We start from the raw sequence: 24,445 nt of genomic DNA on the forward strand, positions 1-24,445 counted from the left end.
AATGCACTTTCAATCCACTTTCAATGTACTTTGAAGCTGGATTTTACTGTGCAGAATAGCAAAATCCACTTCCAAACAATTGTAAAAGTGGATTGAATGTGCATTATTCTGCATGTACGGAAGGGGCCATATACAACTGGAAGTGGGGTGGATCCCAGTCAGGCAATCCAGAATCCTGTTCCATCCCCTGTCCCAGAACTCCCAAGCCAAGATGTTCAGGGGAGACAGGAAGCCAGCATAATACGCCCCCCCCCCTTGCCCTTTTTCTCAGGCAAGGAATCTGAGCTCCATGTTCATGTTTCCTGACAGAGATGTAGCACAGAGGAAAAGGAAGCTTAGAAAACTGCAGTGAGTGAACCAGTTAGCAGGGTTCTGGAATCATGAGGCCTTCCACTATGATCAAGGTAACTGCTCCTAAGTGCTCTCTCGCCTATACACTGCCTCTCAGCTCTATAACATTTGGAAGACTAGGTAGAGTTAACACCACAGGGACGATGGCTAAAGAAATAATGGAAGATAACCAAACCCACAGTGCGGCAGCGGCTGCAGTAAAGATGTGACGTGTCTCCAGGACAATTGGGTTGGCACAGCGCCGCCTGGCAGTGCGCAGATTTCTTTTCTTTTTACAGCTTGACTTCCGGGAGAAAACACGATGCTCCTTTACGGCTCAGTGAGAGGAGCATGCCTTGCAGGTGTAAACTGTTCAAATTCATTACATCTTAACAGTGCCATCATAAAGAGAGTTGTCCTTTTGGAGAAGGCTTGCTGGCAGGCAATAATTTTTTAAAAATGTTTTACTCAAGGGTACTCCCATAAAAACCGGCCGACAGCCACTATTGGCGGAGCAATGCTCAGTGCTAAAACTCTATGCCTTTAGAAACAGCTTTAGAAACAGCAGGGGGTTGGGCTTGATGGCCCTGGTGGTCTCTTCCAACTCTATGATTCTATGAAATTATATACAGTCATACCTCAGTTTTCGTTGGTAATCCATCCGGATTACCTCCGCAAAAACCGAAACTGACAAAACCCGAGGCTGCGCCGTTTGCACAGGCACAATGCAAACGGCGTAGCAATTTATGCAAAAGTCGCAACTTACGCAAATGGCATAGTAATTTACGTAAGCCGACGAATTCCGAGGCGACCGACGAAAACTGAAGGCAACAAACGGCTGGATCCCATCGGAAAAAAATTTAAAGCAACGATTTCCAAAGGCGACGAAAACCGAGGTATGACTATATATCCTACATAAATTAAGCAGGTTGAAAACAATTGAATAGCTTCTCTTTTTTTTTGAAAAAAGAAATATATTGTGCAATGTCTACCATTTGGAAGTATTTATTCTGTTTTTGCTAGCCTGGTTGAAGCCCAAGGAGCTACACAGGCTATGCTATGAAGTCCCCTCCCCTCCTCACATACCCCTGGCAAAACCTCTGCAGTCTTGCTTCTGTCTGTTAAGGTTTTCTCAGGGGTTGTCCACACCCTTGAAGCACGTCGTGACATCCATGAGGACAAGGAAAGCCTTTAAAAATAGAAAGTCAGAGTTCCTAGAAATCTAAATTCTGCACCCAATATTACATGTGCAAACTTTATCCAGTAAAAAGTGGTGCCAGCATGGTGTAGTTGTTAAGAGCAGGTGGATTCTAATCTGGAGAACAGGGTTTGATTCCCCACTCCTCCACCTGAGTGGCAGAGGCTTATCTGCTGAACCAGATGTGTTTCTGCACTCCTACATTCCTGATGGGTGACCTTGAGCTAGTTATAGTTCATTCAAAACTCTCTCAGCTCCACCTGCCTCACAAGGTGTCTGTTGTGAGGAGAGGAAGGGAAAGGAGCTTGTAAGCCACTTTGAGTCTCCTTCCAGGAGAGAAAGGTGGGATATAAATCCAAACTCTTTTTCTTCTTCTTTTAAAAAACTCAGATTTATAAATCTAAAACATTTTAGGAACAACTACAACACCAGTTTATAAGTCTAAAACATTTTAGGAACAACTACAACACCTTCCTCCCTGGCCTCAATTAAAAGTACACCTCATATGGCTAAAAGGTCACTGTGAACTTCCTGACTCGAGCCCTCTTATGAATTCATAATGTTTCCACTTTGTTAAAATGAACTGCTGATTTTATACCAACGGTTACGACCGATGCATTCCTGCTCGGGTTACTCAGCTGTGCGTGCCATTTTTCCATTACATAAGCCGTTCATACAACAGAGCCCTGCTAAAAACAACACGGCAGACAGCTTTGTGCTCCAAACTTTTTTGAGCAAACCCTTTTCAATATCAACAGCAAAGACAATTTTCTTTAGATATCCGGGCAAGGTGATAGCCCCAGGGAAAGGAGAGAACCCAAAATGTGTCTCTCTCAGGACAAACTATTGCTGGCAAGAGACGACTCCAGGGACTCTTCGTCAGTCATAAGAGAAACTCTGTACCTGTTGTAAACTTGTTTCTCTTCTTAAAAGGTTATCATTTCACATTGCATCCCAAGAGCATTGAACAATGGATTAAAATAATCCAGAGTCATAAGGAAACGGGAGTATTGCGGCACCTCAGAGACCAGAATACGCTTTCATGGACTACAGCCCACTTTGTAAGATGAAGTGGGAAGTGAGCTCATAAAAACTTGTAATATAATAAAAATCTGTTTTTAAGGCGCCACAAGACTCTTGCTTATTTTTGTTGCAAAGCATGAACAGGGCTACTCCTCTGGAATTACTACCAGACCCATAAAGTAGGAGTTACTTTTCTTTTCTTTTCTTTTTGCTGAAGTTGATTCATCACTACAAAATTTGACTTGGCCTGGATTCCAGACTTGCAAAAAGAGAGTCCACAAAAGTTTGTAGCCATCAGTGTCTTGTATGAGCTTAACTATCCACGTTGGAACTATGCACATTAAAACAAAAATATATATACCACTGGGGTCGGAATTGGCAGAGAGGGAAAGAGATTTTGAAGTTGTGCTGGATAATTTGATGAAAATATCAATTCAGGGACAAACTACACATTACATTTTTAACATGTTGACCTTTGGGGTTGGGGGCCTTGTGAACCCTACTCATTTTCCCCACAACTGTTTTTTAAACCACCACAAAAGCATGATTGGGCTCAGGAAATCATTTTCCAAGCTGGCTTGCGACTGTGGCATTTTCCACGCTGAAATGGCCATAGGAGGGGTGTTATTAGCCCTATTTTGGAGCTTCGCACGTATGGAACAGACAGTGTGTGGCAGCCATGAAAAAGGAGAATTCCAGGCAGGAGAATATTAGGAAAGGTACTGGAAACAAAAAATCCAATACTGTAACACTCATGTATAGCTCATTGGAACAGCCTCACAGGTATTACTATCTCCTCTCTCCTCCTTGGAAGAACTCTATAATTCCCGAAGCCTAAAAAAAGCCCAAAATATTCTGAGGGACCCATCTCATCCAGCACACTCTCTTTTTGAACTGTTACCATCTGGTAGACGATACAGGTCTATCAAAACTAGGACAAAGAGGCTTAGAGACAGCTTCTACTCTAGAGTTGTGGCTATGCTAAACTCCGCGGCTTCGTGTTGATGTGTTTGGGGCTGTGTAGGGATGGGTGGAGGAAGGGGAAAGTGAGGATGATGCATGAGTCTGAAATTGTATGAGTATGATGTATTGTATGATGTATTGTATGAAATTGTATGAGTATGATGTATGAGTCTGAAATTGTGTGCATCGAGGAATGCTGCTGTAAATTTCGTTGTGCGTGCACAATGACAATAAAATGCTTATGCTTATTATTACTGTGCACACTTTCTGACTTTCCCCACTCTGCACGTTGGCTGGAGGGGAAAGAGATGAAGAAAGCAAATGTGGTCTGTACACCTGGCTTTTGCTTGCTGGGGACAGAGTTTCAAACGCCCGTTCCCTCTGCTGTAAGGCAAGAGCTGGCAGGGATCCCTCCCAACGCCATCCACCACTACACAGCTGGCTGAGAAAAGATGTTGGACTTCTGGTCCTGCCTCTAGACCACTAAGTGAGGAAAAGCGATCTCTCACAAAGTCCTCTCTCTGCAAAGGAAAACTACGACTCTTCCACCTGATGAAAGGTTCTCTGTGTGTGGAATCCAGTCTAAAGGCCACATGCCATCAAGAACTTGCAAGTCAAAGAAAATGCAGTCACTGATGCCCATCCTGCTTCAGTTGTGTTTCTCCCCAACAATTTAACAGGAGTTGAGGCTAGTAGCTGGTCACCTGCGTCGCCAAAAAAAGCACGCATTACTACTGTCCCCATTTACCAGGAACACCCACTTTTCCTGACCAACTGTTCCTACATCTGGATCCGGTCAATTTGTAGATGGGAAACCACCTGGAACTCTCCACAGAACAAAAGTATTCTGAACTACTGCAGGACAAATTTTTTTCTAGTGTATCTTTAACCAAAACAACAAACAGGCATCTTGAGTTTTAAATTAATGGAAGAGTAACTAAATACAGAATACAACAGGCGTAGGAGAGCTCCAATAATGGCAGAGAGTTTCCAGCTGTGATTCCTGTTACCAAGCTGCTTGCAAATAAGCAATTGGCTATTTACAGGATCCATCTGTTGGTTTCTATTCTTGTGCTGGGGCGGGGGGGGGGGGGGTTGGATGTAGACAGACACAAGATTTTAGAGTGTGGTGGAAACACATATTTGCCAACCTGTGAAATAAATGTCACTTAATGCACGTGACAATATGTTGAAAGGACTTCCACCGGACTTCCACTCCTCTACCGCACAAGCCAAGCCAGATTACTAACACAAGAATCTATTTTTCAGCAATGGCACAATGTTAGATATGCTACGTCACAACCCCTTTATCTCAGAGGCAATTTTCTTAAAGCCAGGCATCATCAAAGACTGGCCAGGCAGAAAAATGAAAGGGTAGTTCCACGACCACTTTTTAGTACTCCTCCATGTGAAAACGCACACGCATATCAGTAGAACTAGCGCGGGAGGCAAAAGGGAAGCTGTTTTCACACTGGAAAACACTGGAAAGCAACATTCCATGTAAAGAAACTGGCTCTACATAGCAGTTCCTTGGTTTTTCAGAAACTGGTTCAGGCTTTCACCTAGTAAAATCAGAGAAGGCCTCTCTCTGGGAATTTAAAGAATTTGCAGTTTTAGAGAGAGAAAGAGACACAGGTGCAAGTAGGATCATTGGGACCTGGAAGTTTCAAGGCCGGAGGACTGGGTGGGAGGCAGAGTTTTGCCTCCACATTCCATCTCATTCGCTCAAGGACCTCTCGATGGAGGAGGGTTGATTACTTGATTGTCCCTACATGCAGCTGCAGAGTACATGATCAGTGTTTAGCAACACTTGCAAGCTCCTTTCCCTTCCTCTCCCCACAACAGATGCTTTGTGAGGCAGGTACAGCTGAGAGAGTTCCAAAGAACTGTGACTAGCCCAAGGTCACCCAGCAGAGTGCTGAAACACATCTGGTTCACCAGATAAGCTTCCACCATTCAGGTGGAGGAGTGGGGAATCAAACCCAGTTCTCCAGATTAGAATCCTCCTGCTTTTAACCACTACACCACTCTGGCTCTCTTAACAGCCAGAAGGGCTAGAAACTCTGTCCCTTGGTCTCTGGCTGGAGAGTTAGAAAAAAGACTGGGGGTGGCTCATTACCCTGGGGTTGTGAGGATTCACTGCTCAGCCACTGTGTTAGTTTTGCCTGACCTGTCTCTTTAGAAGTCGTGACATCCCACACCCCCTATTTGGTCCTATTTCATTTCTCCCTCACTTTTTGCTGAGCAAAAGAATCAACTGACAAATGATGGTGAACGTAAGTCGGGCTTGGAGGCCGCACTCTGCCTCTTGTTTAATAGACACGTATCAGTTGAAGGCTCTCCTCAATCTCCACATTTAGTCAGAACACCAGTGTGGCACAGATGGAGAAGGAGCTTAAGCCTCCCCACCCCATTGCCATTTTCCTGACCAGCAAAAGTCCTGGGAGTGCACTACCTGAGGTTTCACCAAAAGACCCATGGACCATTTCATGTCAGGAAACAGGAGTGGGGGAAAGACTAAAGCCAAGAACAGATAGCAATGGTCGGCAAGTCTTTGCATGAAGAAGAAGAAGGAGGAGGAGGAGGAGGAGGAGGAGGAGGAGGAGGAGGAGGAGGAGGAGGAGGAGAAGAAGAAGAAGAAGAAGAAGAAGCAGCAGCAGCAGCAGCAGCCGACAACGACAACGCTGACGAGGAGAAGGAGGAGGAGCATTTATACCCCCCTTCCTCTCCTGTAGGAGACTCAAAGGGGCTTACAAACTCCTTTCCCTTTCCCCCTCACAACAAACACCCTGTGAGGTAGGTGTGGCTGAGAGAGCTCCATAGAGCTGTGACTAGTCCAAGTTCACCTAGCCGGCGTGTCTTGGAGTGTTCAGGCTAATCTGAAATCCCCAGATAAGCCTCCACAGCTCAAGCGGCAGAGTGGGGAATCAAACCCGGTTCCTCCAGATTAGAGTACACCTGCTCTTAACCACTACGCCACTGTTAACTTTTATGACTGATGGGAATACGCTGAAGAAAATGGACTATAGTCAAGGCAAGAAACCCATGCAAGAGGCCAAGGAAACAACTAAAGGACATTTTGAAACAATTATATGCCAAAGCATACTCCTGCCACTTCTTTGTGACTTAAAAGTTTTGTCACACTGTTGTAAACAAAGCAGAGGCTATGTTACCTTCGGGCACCCTGCCCACCCCCAGTCTTTCACGCACTACATTGACCGATGGACTCAAACATTTTGCAAATGTCTGTAATCCCTTTGCTGAGATGACAACTTTATTCACTCTTCTGTAATCATTTGTGTGCTTCAGTTAAGCTGCACCTTAATGGAAATATTCAGGGGGAGGGCAGAAAACACAACAGGATAAGCTCAGAATTTTTGGGTATTCCTGGAGGAAACAGAATGCTATCAGTGTTTCATTTCTTACGGTGATTTAGCATACGGACCACTGTACCATTTGCGTAAGAGCTGTTTCTCTTTACTTGCCAATCTTAGGCTAAAAAGATAACACAGAACTGTTGACCCTGCAAGTTATTTTCTTATGTAAGAAAAAAAAATCTAGAGGCTACTGAAACAAAAGATAAGGAAACTCACCAGAGTGTGGCTTGAATAGTGCTACGTGTTATATAAACTTTTTTTTCTTAATAGTTCACCCAGAATTTCAAAGAAGTGTACAAATGCTAATGCAACAGGTAGTAAGCTGGCTGCTATTTCTCTGATTTTAACAACTTTCCATTTCTACAGCCATGAACAGCAGACTATATTATCTAGTTACCAAAGTAGGGAGAAAAGAGTACACACCACATTTATCAGACCGTTGCACTGCCAGTCGAAACTCACTCAAGTATTCCAGTAGCACCAGCCAACACTATACAAGACGCCAATTAATCTAGAATCACAAGCTATATAAATGGTGCTATAAACACTAGTGTGGTTTAGTGGTGATAGTGTCTGATTAGATCCGCGAGATTCAAATCCCCGCTCTGCCATGAAAGCAGGTGACAATGGGCGAATCTCAGCCTAAATATTTACTTTGTTTATACCCTGTTTTTCTCTCCAATGGGGATCCCAAAGCAGCTTACTTAATTCATTCAAATGTCCATGTATGTACATATAGATATGCCTGCATATACACTGAGCTCTGAGAAAGTTGGTTTCCAGTTAAAACAAAACAAAAAATAACTACACACATAGCTGGCTGAATAAAATTATCTGCAGTTGCAACAGACCTTCCACTACTGCTTAGCTCCGTGCTCTTCCCTGAATCAAAAAACCGAATCAAACTGAATCAAAACAAGTTATGCCCAAATTTTGCACATGGTGAAAAAAAAAAGATACATTATATTCAACTTATACAGGATGCAGAATTTAGATTTTCTCGATGCAGAGCTGGTTTTGTCTACACACGTGATCTCTCTCGCTCGCTTGAAGGACACAGGATACACAGTCTCAGCTACAAGCTTATTTCAAGTCTTGTCAATTTCAGCAGAGCCAAAACAGATTAAGGAGAGAGCCAGGGAGCATCTCAGAGAAAGGACAGGATAAAAAAAAATAATACAAAGCAACTGAAGGACATCCCCACCCCACAAAAAAAATACACACTGAGGTAGCTGCTTTTGAATCTTCTCATTACTTTTTTTGATACTGCATAAAACTTTTGGAAAAATTGTGGGACTTGGCTGTGGGCCCCTCCCTCAGTATGAGCTAATTATTTGCATCAGTCCGGTCACAGGCCTCCCAAGCACAGGAAGGGGGTATTTAGAGCCCAACTGGGCTTGGTGGGTTATAGTCAATCCTTGACCTTCACGGCTAACTGATCTTGCCAGGCACTGACTCTGGAAGCATTCAGAACTTAGGTGTCAAACTCGCGGCCCTCCAGATGTTATGGACTACAGTTCCCATCATCCCCTGCCAGCATCATGCTGGCAGGGGATGATGGGAGCTGTAGTCCATAACATCTGGAGGGCCGTGAGTTTGACACCTGTGAAAATATTTTTTTAAATCTTAGTTTGGGTTATTTTATGCAGAGGCGGTGCACACCACGAATGAGTGGTATTGACTCTTAAAGTTCAGAGTCAGAAGCGAAAAGTTCATGCTCTCCGTGACTCCTAGGATTCTCCTTCAATCTGAATATGCTGCTCAGCCGAAGATCATGCTTTTTATTGACCCTGTATGTCAACAGGTTTTGACTCTAGGAAGATGATCAAGCCTTACTAATGGTTTGGTTGGAGAGTAAATTTAAGCAGATTTCTTGATCTGAGAGAGTATACGCTTCCGCGACGGTTACTTCGCGGCTACTCTAATGCCGGCAAGAGTTCTGGCGGCGTAAGGGTCGGAAGCCCGCAGCACGGCAAGCCGCGGCGCAGCAGGCCAAGCAGAGGTCGCTGACAGGAGAGGCGGCTCCGCGACGGAGCCGCCTCTTTCCGCCTTCTTCTCGTCTGACTCATTAATGTTCTCGCTGCCGCCTGTTGGCCATCGGCCTCGCCCATTCTGCCCTCCTCACCCCTGGAGGCTCTGAGGCATGCAGTGTGGGCAGGGCTGCGACGGCCAGCAGGCGATGACGAGGACATCGTGAGTCCGACGGAGGAGGGAGACAGCGTCTTCCCGGCGGCGCGGTTCACACCGTGCCGTCGGGAAGACGCTTCCTCCCCAACAACCACCCTTTAAAGGGTTGTTGTTTAGGGCGGCCTGACGCCGCCCTGGGGGAAGGGAAGCGGAGTCAGGTCGCCGCTGCTGCATTGCAGCAGCGGCGCCTGTGCGGACGGCGGCCTGGGGGCGGCGTTTTTACCGCCCCCAGGCCGTCGTTTATGGGCCATGCGGAAACAGCCTATGTCTTCTAGAGAGTAATGCTGTAGAGTCTGTTTCACAGGAGATCCCTCACCGTCTTTATTCTGCACCATGGTGGGCAGCCCCATCCAAACCTGGACACGGCGGGACGCTGTGACAATGTGGCTTTCCGGCATAGCAAGGATCAGGAAAAAGCCCAGAAACCCTCCAGCAGCTAAAAAGTCCCATAGAGCATGCAGAACTAACGCCACCCAAAGAGTGGTGTAAGTCTGAGGACCGGGGCGCTGTGCTGCTGGCCTGCAGCCTCAGGTGGGAGCCAGGTGACATCAGCTCTGCTCCCAGGAACACCAGGGCAGCCCTGCCACAGGCCAGACTTCCAGATTCTTCGCAGGTGAAGCTACATGATGGGCAGCTGCCGGCGCATCTGCCCCCTCCTCTGGGATCAGTGCCCCAGGGAGGGCAAACGTGCCGGCACAAGGCTGCACCACTCCCATAAGCCCTACCCACATTTTGAATGGGGCTGTTAATTGGATGGTGCCCTGGACCTCTGAAGTTTCAAGTAAACTCACTGAGTTTGTAATTTCATGGGGGAGGGAGGACAAGTGTACACAGAGGCGGGGCTACCAGGGGACAGGGGTTGCACCATGCACTGGGCACACCCGACCCCAACCCCCTCCCCAGGCCCCTCCCCCTTGGGGCTCACAAGGTGTCCTGGGAAGTATAGTTCCCATCAGACCATTTTTAAGCCTGAACTGTAAATAGGCATTTTGTTCATCCTGAAAAAGTTCTAGGAAAAGGAAAGGAACTAAGGTAAGTGTGGGAAGGGGGGTTGCTGTGGGTGGGTGGGTGCGTGTAAAAAATATAGACTTAGCACTGGGTGCAGTTTGGCCCAGCTATACCTCTGAGTGTACATGATCAGGGCCAAAATTCAGGGCCAAAATTCTTATCAACTGCAGTTAGAATACAATTAAAAAGGACTAAGTCTATGTAAGAGGGTGTTTTGCGTGTGTTCCAAGACCTATGACGTTTGATCCTTAAATGGTCATTAGATTGAAATGGAATGAACTGATCTGAACTTTAGCAGCACATGGAAGCCAGCAACAAGACTCCACCCAAATTACATTTGTATTTCCTGTGTTCTATGTCGAAACAGGAAGAGAGAGACATCATTATCGAGCATCCTGGCCTCAGCTATGTTGGCATCAGAATCCTGCTTGAAAGGTTTGGGTATTACGCAACTCTTTGCGCAGTCTCCTACCTATAAGCAGATGAACGGAGCTGAAGTTCTTCTCCAGCTTTCCAAGAAGTACAGTCAGAAAAGAGTCACTAGAAAGAGAAGCCACATTCTTCGAGCTCTGATCATACACCACCACTTCTTGCTTGCTGTCAATTTCAACCTGGGATAAATAGTCAGGAAGGAAATTGTCAGTGTGAATCAAGGGGGAAAACCCTGACAAATTTCTCAAGGCAGAAGGCTTTCATATCCCCAAACTTCCCTTATGTACTGTAGTCCCCTTCCTTTTGATTCTCTTCCAACTTTTTACTAAGACTCTACTATCTTTCTGCCATTATCATTAGACGTGCACCTTTACATGGACTATAGTTTCTGTCATCTTATTTTGCCTTGGATTAAGTTGGATCTAAAGGTGTAATAATGAACCAAAAAGAATTCGAAAGTTGTCTTTATTGTTTCTCCTAGACTTATCAACCAGCACTGTGACACTGTTTGGGACTTTATGTAATGTATTGTCGAAGGCTTTCACAGCCAGAATCACTGGTGTGTTGTGTGGTTTCCAGGGTGTATGGCCGTGTTCTAGTAGCATTTTCTCCTGACATTTCGCCTGCATCTGTGGCTGGCATCTTCAGAGGACCCTCTGAAGATACCAGCCACAGATGCAGGTGAAACGTCAGGAGAAAATGCTACCAGAACACGGCCATACTGCCCGGAAACCACACAACACCCCAGTTTATGTAATGTTTCCTGAAATAGCAGAAACTGGCAGATCCGCATTGTCAGTCTTCTTAAAAATCTATGATTAATTTTTGAACAATTAAACATACAGCCTACAGCCTTAATCGCTGCCACTTCACAAAGTAGTACACATTCCTCTCCACAGCAGACATACAACAAGACATCTCCATGAAGTTTTCTAGTACAGCTGTTCTGTGACACTCCAACGAGTGTGGTCTGTATCTGGTCTGTGTGCATGTGTAAATATAAAACATCTGTAGTTTGATAGAGCAACATCATCCCAAAACTGAAGTATATAATTATTCAGATTAATTTTTTAGAATGAGATATGTCAATGTAACAACGTACAGAGTTGGAAACTCTGTGGAATGTGCCACTGAAGGTATCAAGCTTTTTATACGCAAATTATAAATGAACAAGACTACACTCTTTAAAAGGTTGGCCCTTCCTAGTGACTAGGAAGTGTAGTGTAGTGGTTAAGAGTGGCAGTCCCCAATATGGAGAACCAAGTGTGATTCCCCACTCCTGCACATGAGTGTGGTGTAATGGTTAAGAGCAGCAGACTCTAATTTGGTGAACTGGATTTCTTTCCCCGCTCCTACATACGAAGTTTGCTGTGTGACCTTGGGCTAGTCACAGTTCTCTCAGAATTATCTCAGCCCCACCTACCTCACAGGGTGTTTGTTGTGAGGAAGGAAGGGAAAGGAGTTTGTAAGCCCCCTTGAGTCTCCTTACAGGAGAGAAAAGTGGGGTATAAATCCAAATTCTTCTTCTTATATAATCCAAACTATCTGCCAAAGGCAGCTTTGAGTCTCAGAGACCCAAAACTTGTTGGTCCCTAAGATGCTCTTGGACTCAAATCTAGCTGTTATACTACCTCAGGAGTTCCATTAATAAGAGCAGACAGAGGTAAGTGATAGGCTAGCGATGGACATACCCACCAGGAGGCAGCGGAGGGCAGCTCCTGGAACTAGAGCATTCATTCATTTTGGTACTTTTTATCCTCATCTTTACAACTCCAGAGAGGCTACGCCAGTGGTTCTCAACCTTCCTAATGCCGCGACCCTTTAATACAGTTCCTCATGTTGTGGTGACCCCCAACCCTAACATGTATCCATTTTACAGCTGGAGAACACCGATGCAGAGAGTCTTAGGCGACCCCTGCGAAAGGCTCGTTCGACCCCCAAAGCGGTCGTGACCCCCAGGTTGAGAACCGCTGGGCGACGCTCTGGCTGTTTGGATTTAGAAGAAGAAGAAGAGTTTGGATTTATATCCCCCCTTTCTCTCCTGCAGGAGACTCAAAGGGGCTTACAATCTCCTTGCCCTTAGGGACCAGCAGTGGTGTAGGAGGTTAAGAGCTAGAGATTGCTAGAGATTCCACCACCCTTTCCCATCCTGCCCTTTTCAGAGAGGTCAATCGCCTCAGCCCGCCCCGCCGCCCCTTTACCTTGTGCTTGGCCGAGTGCTGGATGAGCTCGGTGATCAGCACTTTATCCTGCTGAAGCCGCCGCTTCATGAGTTTGGAGCAGTTGATGTTGATGGCGTACAAGATGTGCGAGGTATTGTACTCCACGAAGGGGCGGCTGTCAATCAGCAGCAACCTGTCCGTGCCGCTCTCCAGCAGAGCCACGAGCCTCTCGGGAGCGATGAGCCGAGCGCCGCTCATCTCCTCAGCCATCGCGACAGAGGCGAGCGAGGAAGGAGTCCCTTCCCGTGCCACCGCCTTCCTCTCCAATTTGCAGCAGAGGCAATCAAGGAGGTGAGGTAATGGCTCTCCACTCAAAGGCTTAGCCATTCCATTGTGCGCGGAGGGTATGAGGTCACGCTGGTGGTGACTGGCAGGAGGAAAATTAGGCCCATTTTTGTTGTCGTCGAGGAGAGGGCCCTACAGAGATGAATGCCTCCTCCGGCTCTCAGTTGGTGTGCCGGTCAGACAGGGCTGGTGCCACAAAAAGCAGCCCCTCACAGCTGATTCATCTTCAGCAATAGAGTAACTATTTCACAAGTCAAACAAAAGATGCTTTGCGGCTGGTCCTGCCATTACATCACTCTTCGCTTTTGTTCTCTCGTCATTTGCTCCGGAGCGGACTTGGAGCCTACAGAGATGTGGAAAGAGGGGGCAGGAGACAGACAGACAAAAAGAAAAGACAGAAGATGAGCATTTGCAATGCGCAATCCCATTTCCTCCTTACTTCCCCTTTGTCAAAAGAAAGCTGTGTGTGCTCTGAACTGTGTTTTTCTCCTCCGCAATGAATGTTTAAATGATAGTTCACTCTCTCAGTCTGTCTGTTCCTCCATCCTATGGAGGTGTTTGGAAGAGACTCAAATTAAAATGGCAGCTGGGAAAGGGCACCGTTTGGAGGGGAAGATGTGCTTCATCTTTTGCCTGGCACGGCTTTTCCCGTCCACTTCTTTTCTTCAGCAAGTTTTCTTCCAGTCATGGCAAACATGCATCTGGTGATCCACACACACACGCACACAAACTGAAGCCAGCAAGTGAGCAGAATGCAGGCAGGAAAAAGTTTACTTGGCAGACACATGCAGTATACCTGCAGCTTTCCGCTGCATTCTGTCTCTTCCTATTGTTTTTTTTAGATGGACTGTTATTATTATTATGGTAGATTTCACAGCTGCCAGATCGTTAGCTGGTTGTTGGCCTTCATTACAATTCAAGCCTCACCCAGAGGCCTAGGAAGTTGTAATGTATTGGCGTAGTATTCGTGCGATTCCCAGCAGGACTGCCTTCTGAATTTGACAGATGTTAATTTTGTCAATTCGAAGATATTTCAAGTGCTGCCCTATTATTATTATTATTATTATTATTATTAATTCGATTTCTTAACCGCTCTACCCTCCCTTGCACCCCTCATTCCCTCCCCTCCCTCACTCCCCTTCCCTTGCATGCCACCCTTCCCCCGCTAGGGTGGATGGGCCATGTCCAGATGCCAGAGGGCCCTCCTCCCTCCCTTGCATGCCACCCCTCCCTCCCCGCCCTCTCCCTCTGCTAGGGTAGGTGGGCCATTTCCACATGCCGGCCCTCTCCTCCCCTCCTCCTTGCATGCCACCCCTCACTCACTCACTCCCATCCCCTCCCTCACTCCCTCCCTGCAAAACATTTAAAAAATCGAAGACTAACAAAATTCCTGTTGGAATCTCAGCTCCTTATACCTGGGCCAGCCACTATATAGTTTGACTATTAGTCCACAACTGGGGTGGAAATTTCCTCAGGGCTATTTTAAGATTCTTCTGGAACAAAGCAGAAATACCCAAATATGAACCTGAAAGATGAGATCAGTTGCTAACACAGCAATGTTAGTTGTTGTCTGTACAGCAATAATGTTGTTGTCTGTACAGCAATAATGCAGAACTAAAATGTGTTTCCCTGAACAGGAGAGCCTTTCAAAACTGAAAAGACTGGTGTTGACTGTATTTCTTCAGACTGCTGGGGAGGGGAACCCACATTGTAAACGTTGCTCTATATTACAAATTCACAAAAACTAGCATATCGACTAAGACAGATCTTATATTAGTCTAGGCTGCTGCCCCTGCATTGCAGACTGGAATGATACAGTCCATTTTATTGCCAGAATTCTCATTCTACTACACACGATGGTGCAGATCAGTCCTCAATAATGACATGGCGGAGGTTGTTAATGGATGTACCAAGTGGCATTTAATCCTTTAAGCTGTGCCAGTCTCCAAAGAGCAGGGCAGAAAAAGCATCATTAAAGGTTGCTGCAGCTAAAAATGGATGGGTCAGAGAGTCACCAACCAGACTGACTCTGAGCCCAAGATCGGTCACTGGAATACAAGCTACAGCAAGAACAGCCAACTGCTCTTTGGTAGGTGGGTATTCTCTGTGGCCCAGGGACCAAAAAGAGAGTTTTGCCACCCACACTGACTACTAAACAGGACATGAAGCATAGGCCCCTTCCGCACATGCAGAATAATGCACTTCCAATCCACTTTCACAACTGTTTGCAAGTGGATTTTGCTATTCCGCACAGTAAAATCCAGTTGCAAAGTGGATTGAAAGTGCCTTATTCTGCATGAGTGGAAGGGACCTTGGAAATGAACTTGCCAACTTACAGCAAGGACTGTATCTAGACTAGGCACAAGAGGGCCCTTGAACTTAAAAAATATATTAAAAGTCAGTATTAATGTTCAGGAATGCCTCTGCTTCTAAACTGTTGAAAATACCTCCTGATGTGGATTGCATGAGAAGTTGTCATATGCTGGTGTGGACAACCTATGGGAGTCAAATCAATTGCTCTGCTCCATTTCCTCGCCCCCTATCCCTTTTGTTCTGTGTTAGGTGCCACTCTAACAAACTCTGTGTTTTATAGTGGAGTGTTGATACTGTATGCTGTTGTGATGCCTGGGCTCTGTTGGTGGGTTTTCAGTCAGGTCTGTGGAGAGGTGTACAGGAATGGCACTTTTGATGAGTCCATTTGGACTAAACTATTGATAAGACTCTGAATGGCTGCTGTATCTATCTGTCTTTTATGGACAATTGTTTTATTGTATTTTGGAATGCCAATAAAGGCTTGTCTATGTCTATGTCTATATGCTGGTGTGTGCGCAGTGTGAAGAAATTGGCTATGTGTGTTCTTTGCAATACCCGAGTTCTCCCTCTGCATAGAAACATGATGGGTCATAATTAGGTGCATCTTGCCACTTAGGGAAGAATCAGGAATCACTGCAACTTAGTAACAGGCGTCTTCTAGAAACGGTGCCACAAATTCTCACATTTTAACTCCCCAGAACAGAATGAACTTCAAAGTTCAAAGACTCTTCGGGGCCTGATTATCCCCCCCTCCCCATGAAATTGCTTTGCTGGCTTCAACAAGCAGGAGATCAAATCGGTCCCATTAAGAAGGGAGTCAGACAGTCTGCTGGGGTATGGATAAAGGACCGGCCGTAAAAAAGGGAACCAGAAAAAAGAGATGTAAGGAACTTTAAAGTTTCTGACTCAGTAAATAATTAAAATAAGCTGAGTCAGAAACAGACCATTCTTTCACACACACACACCCCAAAAAGATGAAGTTGTAATAGTGTGAAAAATTATCCTCAATCCTTTCCTTTCTGGCTAATTCAACCAATATTTGTTTGGGCTTCCAGGTCTGGCGTCTTCCATTGCTCTCCTACAAGTTCACAGAAGTAACATTATTATTATTATTATTTATTCAATTTCTATACCGCCCGATCCCCAAAACATACACAGAGAGAGAAAAAAACAGGAGATTCTGCCCATCCCTGTATGTGAGATTTCCACTGACCCTACAACATAAAGCCAAGTTTAACATATATACTATGTTTGAATGTGGGATTGTTCGGTTATCTTCTTCACACAGCTAATAGTATGGGAAGGGAAGAACGCATGCATGGCTGAGAACAGCTCCTAAACTTAGAGTGTTCAGAGGAGGGGAGGGGAGAATAGGGGAGGGGAGGGGAGGGGAGAATTGATAGACCCTTACTCAATCACTCCTACAGGAACTCTTTACCTAACTCATTTTACAAACCAATAAGAGATATGTATGCAGATAGCAATACAACATAAGCATCCTGTGAAGAAACTGGTGAGAGTTTTCACAGTATGCAACAGAGAACCAGCATGGTGTTGAAGTCAAGGTGTAGGACTAGGACATGGTTCGAATCCCCACTCTGCCTGGGAAGCTTGGCAGATTTTGCGCCAGTTCTCCAGATTAGAGTCAGAGGTTCTTAACCAATACTCCACACTGAACTGACTATACATCATGTAATATATCCCAGAATGCTCTACAGTGCACACGGAAGTTTCTGGATTCCATTGTTTCCAACACATACACTGTTTTCCCTGGATGCAATTGCTTTCACCACATAGACCTTTTTTCTGGATACAGTTGCTTCCGCCACACAAACCTTTTTAAAAATTCCAATTCTCAGCATGTCCAAAATTAATCTCACTTGTAAAGTTTTTCAAGGAGAGATATTACTTTGCTCCAAATAAGGCTGACTGAGCCACATTCATAAATGGGAAACTCATGGCTTCATTCCAAATGTAGAAGCCTACATCTCCAGAAGTTTTGTGACCACACCACACACACCTGAAGAAAGAAACACTACCAGGTAAGTTCTCCTGACATGTTCAATTACTGGCAAAGATAGTAAAGGCAAGTTTACCCTCATCTATGCCGACTCCAAAATAAATGCTCCTCTTGATTTTTTAAAAAAGTTCTTGTTTTCAGGCAGTAGCAGATAGGACACTATCTTTAGACATCCAAAGTTCACTGGTTGAATATGGTCTCAACAGAAGAAGGAAATCCAGGCTTCATTCGTGTTAGACCTCAAGGATACCGGCATGCCATGTCTGTTAACTTTTAAACAAGCAGGATATTGCCAAACACAACCAAAATTATGCATGTTTGTTTCAAACAAACCCCTCTATCTACAGTCCAGGTTACTACTGAAGAAATCCAAGCAATGGTCAAAAGACCATCATCACCAGCAGTAAGCACAAACATATTTCCATCCTGACTTACAAGGAGTTCCTAAGAGTGAAATTCATGGGGGAGGTATGTTTCGGGGCACCAAATCTGGGAGGCCAGCCCCTCAAGCTGGCCTGGAAAATCCCATGGAAATCTTCAGGGAATTTCCCAGACCTGGGAGTGGGGGGTGGCGAGAGTATACTGTTCAAAGATTTTGTGATAAATGCAAATTCACCACCCGTGAATACTTCAGTCTCTTATATGGGGTTTCATCCCATTCTAGATAGACACATTACACCCCATCTTTTAAAAAGCCCTTTAGTTTTACTTTAAAGGTCCTTTCCGTCACAACAGCTCTACACAGATTGTGAGCTACAACAAGGATGCCAGCCTCCAGGTTCTCCTGGAGGAAACCTGATACTTGGCTGTCCTGTCTCTTGCAAATGTGGAGGTGATGCTGAAACCTCATTCAGTTTGAAAATGATGCAATGCTGACATTGCTTGGGGTGGGGGATACAACCAGAGGTGGGATCCAGCAGGTTCTCACCAGTTCCTGAGAGTGGGTTACTAGTTATTTGTGTGTGCCGAGAGGGGGTTACTAATTGGGTCCGCTTTTCCATCTCCACGCCCCCCCCCCCAGGCACACTGCCTTTGAACGTGAAGGTTCCATATACCAATTGCGACTAATAATGTAACTCCCTGAACTGGGTCAATCCCTTCCAGGTACTGCAATTCATTGATTCTCAGCCTTTCGTGCCTTTTATCTCACCAGTCTCTATCAAAGAACCTGTGTGTTTCACCATTGCTGTGTTCAGATTTGTGAGTTGGGGCATTTTCTATAATGTGGTGATGATTTAGAAATGACCTGGTGCAAAAAAAAATTGGGTGGTCGTGGTTGGGTGGCTGCCCGGGGGGGGGCATCCAACTCAGGTTTTGCCCAGGGCTCAGGTTTGCCTCTGCCCCCTTTGCTGAGGGGGGGGGGGGCTGGTGAGGGAACCTGTTACTAAAATTTTTGGATCCCACCACTAGATACAACCATACCAGAGGAGGGGACAAGAAGGGTTCTGTGGTATCAGGGACTGCACCTAGTTGATTTGAGATGCATTCCTAGCTCAATGTAGATGTTGCAAAATATACTGCCGGTGATTGTATCTAGTTGATTGAGATACATTCCTACCTCGATATAATCACTACATACCCGTAACCAGCTTGCTATGTCACCACAGTTGTAATGGGTAATGCTTTCCTTGATCTTTCTTTTATGGCTTCACATGCTGAGTAAATAACTAGGCTCACCCCTGATACTCTTGGTCTCATAGGAAAAGGGATGTTTCCGTTGCCCTGTGGGGGCAGGAGGCCAGGTGGCTTTATCTCTATCTGTCCCCGGCCTTGGGGCACCTAAGCGCCAAAACAACACTTTCTCACATTCTTTGGGAAGCAGGAGGGGAATCAACTTTTGAATAAAGGAGATAGCAGAACTGGCTTTGGTAAGCTGGGTGCTTCGCTGCCTTCCAATAAACTCTGCGGATCAACAATACAGAGTATGTTTATTGATTTAAGGTCCAAGACGGTTCAAGACCTAACATATGGACACCTGCCGTAAAAGTGGCGAGCAGCCACAGAATCAGGGATTCTGACGTGAAGGCAGAGTCAAGGAAACTTCCCGTCCCCACATTAATCTGTTTTCTTGTCCATATTTTGAACAATCCAAAGGTGAAGCATCTTAATCAACCAGGTATTCAAGCCCAGATTCATACCCGATGCCTCTTTGCTTTGGGGCGCTGAGCCAACTGCAAAATGATTTAGCTTTGCAGCAACCAAACTGTCCTGCCAACACTAAAAGAGTCTAAAGGTATGAATTGCTTTCACAGAACTCTCTGACTATCAGCTGGAAAAGCTAGATCGTTACAAGACAAGAACAAAATCTTATACAACAGGATACTTCATACAGTGTCACTGATAATTTTGTGTGCGTGCGTGTGTGCATTCACTACTACACGTTGGCTAACGTCTTTGAGTCATTTGAGGAAGCAACACTAAGTCACTCTGCATGGCAAAAAGGTACACACAGTACAGAAAGATTACATCAGAGAACAAGATATAATGGATCAGCTCAGGAAATTCTCAAGGGTCAGGGAACACATACAACAGGATATGGTGATTGCAGAAGGAAAGAGAGAATTATTTGAAGAAGAAAAAGAAGTGGGCAGGTAAATATATGCACACACGAGTACATACACATATGTGCCTCTGCTCCAAAATTTTCCTTCCTGACGCTGTTTTTCTGTCTGCCTTTTGTTACATACAAGTACACGAAACAACACATAGATGGGTCCGCCAGTCTGTCCAATCAACTATTTGGCTGGAAAGATGAAAATCTCCTTCCTGTATTTAAAGAACAGAGGGAAACAAACCAGCATAGCACAAATATGCTTAAAAGTGGGCATTACATAACCCACATTCAGCAAAGTTTAATTCAGTGGAAGTGTAGAGCTTAATCTCCTCCCACTGAAATAATTTGTGTTTAAAGGACTTAACGTTTGGCTGGACGACATCCTGGATTTTTGGAGACACCTTCAAAGCAAAATTAAAAAACAACAACTCCAAAACCAGCTTAGCTTTATTGCCAGCTGACACAACATTTGTCCTCTCAATGCTCTGACATCACTCTCAAGTTTCGGCATGCCATATTTAATAGCACTCAGCCTCCCTTCAGAAAGGCACCCTTCTCTTATCTGCGCATATCCTTAGTGAAGTGGCATCAGGTATACCACACCTGTTTCAAAGGAGTCATTGCTGGCATCTCATCAAAACACACTACACAAGTTTGTGGCTTTTAGTTGCTTTACTGAGTCTGGGTTTAGGTCCCATGGCTATATTCAAGGAATTGTAAAAGGTAAAGATAGTCAGAAGAGGAAGGAGGAGTTTGGATTTACACCTCACTTTTCTCAATTGTAAGGAGCGGCTTACAAACTCCTTGTCTTCTTCTGCCCGCAACAGACACCTTGTGAAGTAGGAGGGCTGAAAGTGTTCTGAGAGAACTATGACCAGTCCAAGGTCAGCCAGCAGGCTTCATATGTAGGAGTGGGGAAACAAACCTGATTTACCAGATCAGAGTCTGCCACTCACGTGAAGGAAGGGGGAATCAAACCCAGTTCTCCAGATTAGAGACCACCCCTCTTAACCACAACACCATGCAAGCACCACCCATTACAGACCCATTTATTTATTTATTTATTATTAATTTTATATACCGCCCCTTCCCCGAAGGGCTCTGGGCGGTGAACATCATAATACAGCAACAAACAGATGGAGCACATAACAAAATACAAATTACAAATAAATAAATATAGGCTCCATGAACCATAAATTACTAAAAACCCATTTAAAATACAGCGCTCCATACAAAAATATTGGTGTCCAGCATTAAAACCCTCAGTAAAAAAACCCCTCCCAGAGGAGGGAACGAGGGTCTCATTGATGTTAAGGAGTCCCAAGGTATAAAGGAGAACAGAAAGAGGGGTGTACCAATCAGAGGCCGGTCCCTCCAAAAGCCTGATGGTACAACTCAGTCTTGCAGGTCCTGCGGAACTCACCAAGATCCCACAGGGCGGACAGATGGAGGAAGAGTGTTCCACCAGGCAGGGGCCAGGGCTGTAAAGGCCCTGGCCTGAGTGAACGCCAGCCGCATCTTCGAGGGGCCGGGGACCACCAGCAGATTGGCCTCTGCCGAACGCAGAGGTCATGCAGGGACATTGGGGTAAGGCGGTCCCGAATGTACGAAGGCCCCCGGCCGCGTAAGGCCTTAAAGGTGACATGGGTGACATCCTATCACAACATTTACTAGGAAGACTATGTTAATGAGATGGTTGGCAATTGTCTTCCCCAGTTGTCTACATTTACACCAGGAAACTGGATGCTCATTTTACCGACCTTGGAAGAATGGAAGCCTGAGTCAGCCCTTCATCTGGCTACCTGTCACTGACCTCCATTGGAACTGAACTCAGGTTGTGACTACAAAGCTTGTCCGTGGCACGTGGGAAGCAAGTGAATGGAGTCATTTATGTTCAGGGACAGAACAGTTAGCATCCAGAGCGGCCACCACTGTGATGAACCTTCTTTCTTTCCCTCAGGCCAGATTTAAGCATTACCTCATGCGCAGACTGTGGAAAAGGAGTTACTCACAAAGGTGCTACACAAGAGGAAAGTAAAGATTTATACAGGTACTGCAAGAACCGGTTCTTGCAGGGCTCAGGGTGGAGCAGTGAAGTAGGGTTTGTTTGGGTTGCTCAAACAGGCAAGCACGCATGGCCCTAAGGTTGCCAGCTCTGGATTGCGACCCCATTCTTGGCTCCCTTCCTGGTTCAGTAAGCCCCAACTGTTCTATTCTGGTGCCAGAATTCCAAAGGTGTCCACAAGCTGGGGACACCTGCAGCAGGTAAACTGCTTCTGGGGGCACAGAAAAGCCCCAGCTAAAGGTGAAAGTAAAAAACAGGTAGCAAGAGAGAGGTACCACAGAGATTGTACCTCTCTCAAGCCTCCTCCTTCCTAGAGAGGCTGCCAGGGAGGCAAATGTTCAGGTCTCAAACCCAGAAGGGAACAGAACCGCCAGAATTTCGCTCCTGTAACTGACAGACAGTATGAAGCCTCCAGATGGGAAGGCTTAGTATAGATAGAGGATACCTGGCTTTCAGCGTGCCAACCAAGCAACCTCTTCTGTTTCACACATTTCAGGTTCCAAACAACCATACACACATGCTCCAGGTCTAGCCCCTGGAGCTACAGGTGGGCTTAGTGATCCTGAGGCGATGGGCAAAAGTCCAGGATCGGGTGCCAGAATCACTCCCCCTCTGGGCCATCAAAGGTTCAAGCAAAAGATAGCCCTCCCCCATCTAAGGTGGGCAGTTGCACACGGCCAGTACCAAGCAAGCGGCTGCCTGAGCCCTCAAGGAGGGGCATGCACGGTGACCACCAAGCATGGAGAGCTGTGGGGTGGGCATGCATGATGGTGGGGGGGGCATGCCTGCTCTTCTTCTTTCTCACGCAGTTGGGGGGTAGAGGTGCCAGTTGAAAGATGGAAAATACTTGGGAGATTTTAGGAGTGGAGCTCAAGGAGATTAAAGTTTGGGGAGGGGGGTGGGACTTCAATGGGGTATCATGCTGTACAGTCCACCTTCCAAAGCTGCCATTTTGTTGGTATTTGGCAAGTGCCAGTCACACAATCCAGCAACGAAGGAGTTAATGTTGTGCATCATAATTAGTTAGTGAGGTCAGAAGTCAGTGACCAAGTAATTGACCCCCATTGGTCAAGCAGGTCTACATGCAGTTCTGCACGTAGGCAATAGGTATATCTTCTTTGTTATCTCTCTGCACATGCTCTCTAGTTGCTTATTAGCCATGTGATCGCCAAGCGGGGGCTGGCTAATGGAGCTAGACAGAAAGATATTTTCTTATTTTTGTATCCAAGTTGACCCTTCCCTTCTCTTGTAGTCAGTAAACTTTATTTTCAGTAAGCAACTGCCTCTGCCTCTTCATGGCACAAACTCTGCATTTAGAAGAAGTGTGATGTAATTATCACAACTAAGAATCACAACACATTTTCTCATGGTGAACGGATCTCTGTAACCTCTGTAACTGAGCAGGTGTAACAGCAGGAAATCCCCAGGAAGTTGGCAACCCAAATTGGGCGTAGGGTCCCTCCCCTCCACCCAGGACAGCTGCTTCAGATACTGCTCCTTCCTGTGGCCTCTTGTCCTTCCAGCTAGACACATCGCACAAACGACTGAAGGAAAACAAAACCAAAGAATTGGTAACCACAGTCTAGGAGGAGGAGTTATGCACAGATCTCCAAGACTGCAAAAGTTCCAGACACCCAAATGCATCCCAGAATTTCCAAGCGTCTTTCCAGGAGGAAGCTGGTCTAAGAACAAGATTGCAGGCGGGAGTCTTCCCCAAACAAGCGTGCCAGGAATTTCCCTTTTTGCATATAATGACAAGCTCCAAGGGGGAGGGGTGGGAAGCCAGAATACAATTACAAAATGCACAAGTTCCCTTCAGGATATTTAATTACTCATCTGCGCGGCAATAAAATGAAGGTTGTCGACTGGAAAACAAGCTTGGGAGCAGAGGGCGAAGGAAAAGAATGATTACATCAGTGGAATGACATCACCACCTGCCTCAAGGTCGAGTCCTGGCAGTTTTATTGGGCCTCTTGTAATCTTAACAGTCCAGTTCCCAGAAAGATTAAAAAGGAGGAAAGCTCAAAAGCATAAGACACGTTCAGGTTCGAACGTAAGGAGTCCAAATGAAATGCCGAAGCAAGGATCCATTCTGAGGCCCCTTCCGCACATGCAGAATGCTGCACTTTCAATCCACTTTCAATGCACTTTGAAGCTGTGCGGAATAGCCAAATCCACTTGGAAACAATTGTGAAAGTGGACTGAGAGTGCATTACTCTGCATGTGCGGAGGGGGCTCAGTTTCCCAGCGGAATAATGTAACTCAGGCCCTTTCCCCACTCACCTTTGCCCGAGGGTTGCTGCGGGCAATTCCCGGCGCGCGCAATTCCTGGCTTCCCCATTTCAAGTGGCGCCAGGAATTCCGCGCGTTGAGGGGGCGGGAGAGAGGCAGCGTCGGGGCGGCTGCGTTCTCACTGCCCCTGAAGTGGGGAGGGCAGCTGGACCCTGCGCTACTCTCCTCAAGTAGCG

The 24,445-nt window shown here is 45.9% G+C and overlaps 1 protein-coding gene across 2 annotated transcripts in view; it reads right to left on the minus strand.

Annotated features, from left to right (window-relative positions):
* The window catches only part of DUSP16 (dual specificity phosphatase 16), a 56,245-nt gene that overhangs the window by 12,129 nt on the left and 19,671 nt on the right, over positions 1–24,445 (minus strand). For both annotated transcript variants that reach the window (XM_048515782.1, XM_048515781.1), the window contains exons 2-3: positions 12,720–13,368; positions 10,559–10,697 (exon numbers count right to left, since the gene is read on the minus strand). In XM_048515782.1, the coding sequence (XP_048371739.1) occupies positions 10,559–10,697; positions 12,720–13,067 (487 nt within the window). In that variant the 5' untranslated portion in view covers positions 13,068–13,368. The remainder of the gene's footprint in view (positions 1–10,558; positions 10,698–12,719; positions 13,369–24,445) is intronic.

Source organism: Sphaerodactylus townsendi, linkage group LG14, assembly GCF_021028975.2.
Source record: "Sphaerodactylus townsendi isolate TG3544 linkage group LG14, MPM_Stown_v2.3, whole genome shotgun sequence".
NCBI classification, from domain to species: domain Eukaryota; kingdom Metazoa; phylum Chordata; class Lepidosauria; order Squamata; family Sphaerodactylidae; genus Sphaerodactylus; species Sphaerodactylus townsendi.